Source organism: Apium graveolens, chromosome 9, assembly GCF_009905375.1.
Source record: "Apium graveolens cultivar Ventura chromosome 9, ASM990537v1, whole genome shotgun sequence".
NCBI classification, from domain to species: Eukaryota; Viridiplantae; Streptophyta; class Magnoliopsida; order Apiales; family Apiaceae; genus Apium; species Apium graveolens.
In genome coordinates, this window is record NC_133655.1 from 259,649,071 (window position 1) to 259,656,474 (window position 7,404).

At 34.5% G+C, this 7,404-nt stretch overlaps 1 protein-coding gene across 1 annotated transcript; it reads left to right on the forward strand.

Moving 5' to 3' along the window:
* Positions 1-1,636: 1,636 nt before the first annotated feature.
* On the forward strand, positions 1,637-7,179 carry LOC141683203 (RNA demethylase ALKBH10B-like). The gene is made up of 7 exons (XM_074487899.1): positions 1,637-2,230; positions 4,639-4,769; positions 4,902-5,019; positions 5,604-5,732; positions 5,830-5,945; positions 6,061-6,215; positions 6,360-7,179. The coding sequence occupies exons 1-7, from the start codon at positions 1,807-1,809 to the stop codon at positions 6,844-6,846; spliced, it is 1,560 nt and encodes a 519-aa protein (XP_074344000.1). The 5' UTR covers positions 1,637-1,806; the 3' UTR covers positions 6,847-7,179.
* The last annotated feature ends 225 nt before the right edge of the window (positions 7,180-7,404 follow it).

The following is a 7,404-nucleotide window of genomic DNA, read 5'->3' on the forward strand; positions in this document are numbered from 1 at the left end:
ACCTTTGCGTACGCTATAATGTATTAATTAGCAATATGCCAATATATAAATAAATGTTTTTTTCTTTTTTCATAATGATATGTTCGGATTCAGTTTTCGACATTACGACTAATTTAAATACGGTTAACACAAAATTTCGCCGTCATAATCCCTATTTAAATTTATACATTGACATCAAAATATTGACATGATGATAAATGAATTTCAATGTATTAAAAAATATATCATACAAAAAATACATGCAAAAATATGAATATATCGATATATCATCTGAAAATACAGGCAAGAACACGAATACACTGTTGTTAAAAATTGATGATAGCAAATTTATATGACATGTTGATTAAATCAAGAACATTAGCACAACCAAGATTATATTGGTGCGTGTTAATACTATACAATTGAATCTCGATTAAATAATAATTATTAAAGTAATAATTTTGTTAAATAATATTTTTTTCCCGGTCTTAATGTAATGAACACAATATAATTTTACTTCCAATAAAATAATAAACTCGTTAAAGTAATATTTTTTCTCAGTTTCAACTGTATTATTTTAAAAAAGTTTAACTGTTTATCAGTACATAGTAGTTACTTATCAATGCATTACGTAATGCGTACGCTACCCTAATTGAAGTCACCTTGTCAATTTTTAATTAGATCGTATCTATCTAATTACCATTTTTATATTTTTACTTACTTATCTATCGTCCCATATTCTTTTTGTCAGGTATCGTCCCATGAATTAAACTTATAAATGACAATTATTATTATATATTTTTACTATAATTTATAAGCTATATTACATAATCTCATGTGGTATATCAAAAAAAATAACAAACTCAAATAGAATACATACTCGAAAACTTAATCAAATTCAAAATTGCTCTAGAAGAAATGGCTACTTAATGTCAAGGAAGAAAGACAATCCGTTTTGCTTAACGCTTTACATACATCAAATAATTTTCTTTAAATATCTTCATGCATGTTATTTTCTATGGACAGATCTCTAAAACATACAGCTAACTCACATCTCTATGCAACAATGCTACTATTACAATATCCTCCACACAACTTCATATTATTTTTTATAATTTCCAAAAAGTTTCATAATTTTGTCACCCATAATGTATTTTTCATGATTTTGTCAGGATCGATAAGAGTCACCGTTAAACACTATGAATCACGTGCTAGATTTACAGTAATCATAAACAATCAATCTCCGCAGATCCAAAATTAAATTAAAAATAACTTTCCATTTTTACCATCATACTACTCTTACTTAACATTAACTCCTAAATATATTCCGAATTAACTTTTAAAATCGTTCCAAAATATAGTTAATAACTTTCTTAATAATAAAATATCACCTGAAAATATATATATATAGGCACAGAATAAGAACATGCCAAGTGTGTCTTAAAAATGGGAAACCCAATTATATAACTCTACTCTTAATGTATTACCCAAACACGCCCTTAAATAATAGAATTCAATCTCGAATTTTCCACGTATATTAATAATCATCACTCACCTCCTGACGCGTCATCACCACGTGGAGCCCACACGTACGGACATACCATAACAGAGCACAAACAAACTGTATATATATAAACCCCTCCCCTCTAACTCTTCTCCACATATATACACATACATTACATACAACGCCATTATATACGGAGAGTTTAGCTGAAGACTTGTTCTATACAACTGATTCTATTCAATTATATTCAGTGTGTGAAATACACATACATATACGTACAATATCTCTGTGTATATATTTGAGAGAGAGAGAGAGAGTTGAAGATGTCGCCGGCGGCCGGCGGAGTTTTACCGGGAATGACGACGGACTCGTTCGCGAAGGACGCGATAATCGCGTGGTTTCGCGGCGAGTTCGCGGCGGCGAACGCGATCATCGACGCGCTGTGCAGCCACGTGTCGGAAATTGGCGACGGAAAGGAGTATGAGGCAGCGTTCAATGCGATTCATCGCCGGAGATTGAATTGGATTCCGATTTTGCAGATGCAGAAGTTTTATTCGATTGCTGACGTGGCGAAGGAGCTGAAGGAGGTGGCGAAGGTGAAGAAGGAGAGAGAGATAGAGAGAGAGATGGAGAGAGAGGTGGCGGTGGTTGAGGAGAGTGGGAAGGAGATGGACGGTGGTGAGGAAGTGGTGGATGTTGAGTCAGGGAGGTCGGATGAGTCTCCAAAAAGCGAGATCACCGATACAGGTAATCTCGATAAAAGAATAATCTCATTAAATTCATCTGCAACGTTATAAACTTAAATCTTGAAAATTTCTTATAGTTTCATGCTATTGTCATAGTGATGTAATTTTGAACTGGTAAATTTTGAACTGGTAAATTTCTTATAGTGATTTAACCGTATGTTTATATATGTGGATGTGAAATGATTAATTATGTTTATTTTATATGATTGCATGAAAATATTTTTGGACAGGTAGACTTGTGTTGTGCGTATATATAATTACGTGTGTAAATTTTGTATACATGTGCAAGGTTTTATGGTTTTTGCTTTTTGATATTTTGTAATAATGTAGTTGTAATGTTTTGAATAACATGATTTGATTACCTGTTATTTCGTGTTTGTTTGAATATTATTACCTCCACGAGGAAGAAGAGTCAAGTCTCGTGGGCAGCTTTCTCGCCTGAGTTTGAAATTAACTTGCTACAGTCATAATTTGAATATTATAAACTTATAATCATCCTGCTTTAAACTGTGTGATTTTATCTGGGAATCAAGACTCTTGTTTTTACATAATTAACGGGCGCTATAAAAGCAAATCTCGACATTAGTAAGTTGATTTGTATTTGAACATGCAAATATATCGTTTTAGTAATAAAAAATCTTATCTTTTCATTTTTTTATGTCAGATGACTTGTTGATATTTTTTTTCATATTTATTATTTAAACATTGTGGCACTTAATGACTTAATTCAGTAATTATCCTTTATTGTTTTATACAAAATTTATATCATAAACATTGTAGGCTTTTCTTTCGGTTTTTGTTTAATCCAATTTATTTGGATGAAATTTATTTACGATTTCGGTTTTTTATTCGGTTATCGTGTAATTCTTTATAAGCAATTTGTTACCTTTCTTTGCGGTTCCAATTTTTTGTTCTGTTTTTTCCAGCCTAGTAGGATTTGGTTTTTGATGGATTTAATATCTTGATTCTTGAGGTTTATTATTTGTGTTGGGTGGGTGAAATTATCGAGAAAGATGTTATGTTAAACAGTTAGTACAGGGGATCCCAATTACAAAGGAATCAAAGCGAAATTTCCTGGAAGCAGGATGGCAGGGGCCTTGAGATTCTTTTAAAAACTTGCAACTTTTTATAATTATCATTATCTGGGGCAGCTAGTGCTCACAAACACCAACTTAAATCCTACACCCTTCTTATTTTTAACTACTTAGCTGTTGATATCTGTACTTTGGTTTATACGAATTTAGTTAACTCAGATATTTATATAGTTTTGTTGGATCCAAAAAGAAGAAGAACAAAATGAAAATAATAGAATATATCAATGGATGGTTGGCATAAAAGGTGGTTGTCATTAGCGGTGGTGGCACTTTTGCATGTGCTGTTATGTTACTGTTCTGTGTTTGTCCTACTGTACCTGCATTAGTGTTATTGGTTTTGTGGGACTTTCTGCTTGCTTCTTTTCTTGGTCTGAATTAAAAGGCTGCTAAATTTTAATGTAAAGGAAGGCTTTGGAACTCTTGTTTTTAGCAAATGCTTTTATGTATATCATCTTAGATAAAGGTACTAGATACTCAACTTGGGAATAAAAACATAACTTGAAAATGGGGCTGCTACTGCTCTAACTATAAACATCAATTGGGAATCGGAGGTGGTCCTTTCATTCTATTTTCTTTCAACAATGATCTGAATAGTCCATTATAGTACCTTATTTACTGTGCCATGTTTATCTGCAAATATCAGTCAAACTGTTGCAGATGCTTGAGCCCAAACTAGGTATCAAATATAGTCTAGTATTGTACTTTTGTTATTATGTTCTGTTTGAGATTAGAATCAACTGGTTACTGGTTTAATCTTCAGTCATTAATTTAAGAAAAAACTTTGAACTCTTTCTCAAAAATATTATTCATTTGTTTCTGTCGGTTTTTGTTGGTTCATTTCCTACATATGAAGCCCCATTAAAGATATGACCGTGTTGCCTTTTCCTCTGATTTTCGTATTCCTTATTAAAATAATTAAGGATTTTGAAGTGAGTTAACTTAATTTTGGAGTATAACCAGAAAAAAAGTAACGGTAGGGGCCAAGTGAAAAGCTAATGCTCCTTTATATTTTATCTGCCTTGGTGCAGGCTATAGATTATTGGTGTTGTATACATTGTTCAAAGTGAATATCTAGTGATCTGTTACGTGGAATGGTACATTGTGCATGTGTGAGTGTATGTTATTGTGAAATTGTAGTCTTTGAGACACTAGTTAGTATGCCCCTTTCTGTTTTGGTAACCTGAATTCTCACATTGCTAGGGTGAATTACCCTTAAAAGTAAAGTGGAAAATTTATCGATTAGTTTGATATTACTCGACCCTTGTTCTTTTATTATTATGCTGACTTGATGCTAATCCATTTACATTTTATGCAGGTTCTCATGAAGTGCAGCACATGTTGCAGAACATTGAGATATGCTCAGACCATGAGAACTGTGAAGCACGCCGTGCTCAAATCAATATGACAAAAGGGTTCGTAGCTAAGGAGCCAATGAAATGGCATACGGCGAGTTCTTTCTTTCAGAAAAAAAATTGAACTTTGTTTCGTATATATAGACAGAATCTGGAAATTAATACGTAAGTTTGTATTCAGTTGTATTGGCACTTTGTTGATTTATATTAAAATCATGTTTTGCAGGTGAATGTGGTGAGAGGTCTGAAGTTATATGATGAGATATTTACTGATACTGAGCTCTCTAAGTTGACAGACTATGTGAATGAGCTTCGAGTTGCCGGTCAGAATGGCGAATTATCAGGTGGATCCCCGTGATTCGTGATGCTTTTATAGTTAAACTTGTTGTTTCGTTTTGGCAACGAGGTTTTGAGATATTAGAGGACACCTTCTGTAGGTTTGCTTGAAAAGGTTTGGCCATTATTATTTATTTATCTCTGCAAGTAATTATAGTTACAGTCTTACAGACACTAATCCTTAATGTTCCACTAAAATTACATGAAGCACACTTGGGTTGTTGTGCGGCCTTTTCATTGATTTACAGATCTCATATTCTGGGTAGCCTTCTATGTATATGATAAGATAAAATCCAGTGTTACAATTAAAACTAATGGTGGAATGTAACAAGTTTTTATCAATTTATAAAGAAGAAAGTTAAGTCGACTAGTCGAGTAACATCTAGATCCTTGACTTCTTCTTGGTATTAGGTTCAGTTTTGTGGATCATATTAGTTAGATTTAATTGTTAGTTACTGGGGCCATTTCTTTTGATAGGTTTGAAGCAAACTTCCTAATCACTTGCTTTTGCTGCCTCTAAATTTTATGTTGAATTGCCCTTCCACTAAACCACTAATCATTTCTTAACGACCAAGTTTATGCATGAATACAGGGGAGACCTTTATCATGTACAACCAGGCTAAACAGCAAGTGAAGGGGGGCAATAAGAGAGAGTTGATTCAGCTTGGAGCTCCAATTTTTGGACCAATAAAAGAAGATGCTATAGATCATTGCCCAAAAAGTAAATGGAATTTATTTGATTTGCTGCTTCAGACACTTTCCCATATTTCATGCTAGTTCTGCATCTATCTACTTTCTTACTTGATATCTATCTACAGGTAATATTGAGCCAATTCCATCTACTCTACAAGGTGTCATTGACCATTTAGTTATGTGGCATTTGATTTCTGAGAACAGAAAGCCAAACAGCTGCATCATTAACTTCTTTGATGAGGTATTTATTTGCTTCAGTATATAATTCACTTATCTTAATTGTTCGGAAGGTCTATTTGTCGATTATATTTTAAATTACTAGTTGATTATTACGAACTTATTTGATATTTATGTAGGGGGAGTTTTCCCAGCCTTTTCTGAAACCACCACACATCGATCAACCGATCTCTACTCTTCTCCTCTCCGAATCAGAAATGGCCTTTGGACGGACTCTTGTTTGTGATAATGATGGGAACTACAAAGGCTCGCTTATGCTTTCACTGAAGGAAGGGTATGTGCTAGAACACCTCGTTTACCTTCTACTTTAGATGCAGCCTCTAATTTTTGGTCTTGAACATGAATGTCACCTTTTCTTGTTTTATCAGTCACTCTGTTATCTACGCTGATAAGTAATATAATCCTGGTCACTTTGCAGGTCACTCTTAGTGATGAGGGGTAACAGTGCCGATGTTGCAAGGCATGTGATGTGTTCATCCCCAAGCAAAAGGATCAGCATTACATTCTTCAGAGTGCGGACACAAACCCATGAGAACATCTCAACAGCAGGGTCGCCTATGACCGGAGCCATGACTTTGTGGCAACCTGGCGTCCCTAATCCCTATGCACCATCAAGTGCACACAATGGCTATGAAGAAATGAATTTAATCCCCAAGTGGGGTGTCCTCCGAAGCCCAATGGTCATGCTTGCTCCAGTTCGTCCAATGGTTCTAGGCCCTAAAAGGATGTCACGGGGTGGCACTGGAGTATTTTTGCCTTGGAATGCTAATGGTACCAGGAAACACACGAGGCATCTGCCTCCACGTGCTCAAAAAGGGAGGTTTCTCGCACTTCCTCCACCAGTCGAAACACACAAGACAGAAGTCACTTCTGATGCTGAGATGATGAGCATTGAGACTAAATAGTTTTAAGTTAATATGAGTGAGGAGCAGAAGAAAATACTATAGAGTTCTTGCTGGTATCGTCCTTGTTGTCTACTTATTCCAAGAGTTTTAAATTTAGTGTATGAGAAAGAGTCGTGGTGTTGAGATATAATTCTGCCTTGGTTTCTCCTTGTCATCTCCTTTTGAACAGTTGTTAGGCTAGAGTACTGGTGGTTGTTATACCTTTATTGGATGCGAATTATAGTAGGGTGCTAGATTGTTTGAGTCTTAAGGTAAAAGTGTGGATTAGCCCCCTAAGAGAGGGCCGCTTTTTGTATCGTATTTATTTGAAATTTCAATTTCATGTTAATCTTATTTCGAAGGAAGATGCAGATACATTTTAGATGCTCCAATGTTATTATGACTCTTGCAATATGCATTCTCATCATTGCAGGATTCATAGTTCAGCAGGTGGATCTGGTAACAACCCTAAATTAGTTTCCGAAAATCATACAACTTGGAGTTTCTTCTGTTGTCAAGAATTAATAATCAGATTGAAACAACTGCCATTATCAAGAGATTATTTGTCCACCAAAATTA

Coding starts and splice junctions, on each gene's coding strand:
- LOC141683203 (XM_074487899.1), top strand. CDS start 1,807: ATGTCGCCGGCGGCCGGCGGAGTTTTACCGGGAATGACGACGGACTCG. Junction 4,770..4,901: donor AGCCAATGAAATGGCATACG/GCGAGTTCTTTC, acceptor CATGTTTTGCAG/GTGAATGTGGTGAGAGGTCT. Junction 5,020..5,603: donor TCAGAATGGCGAATTATCAG/GTGGATCCCCGT, acceptor GCATGAATACAG/GGGAGACCTTTATCATGTAC.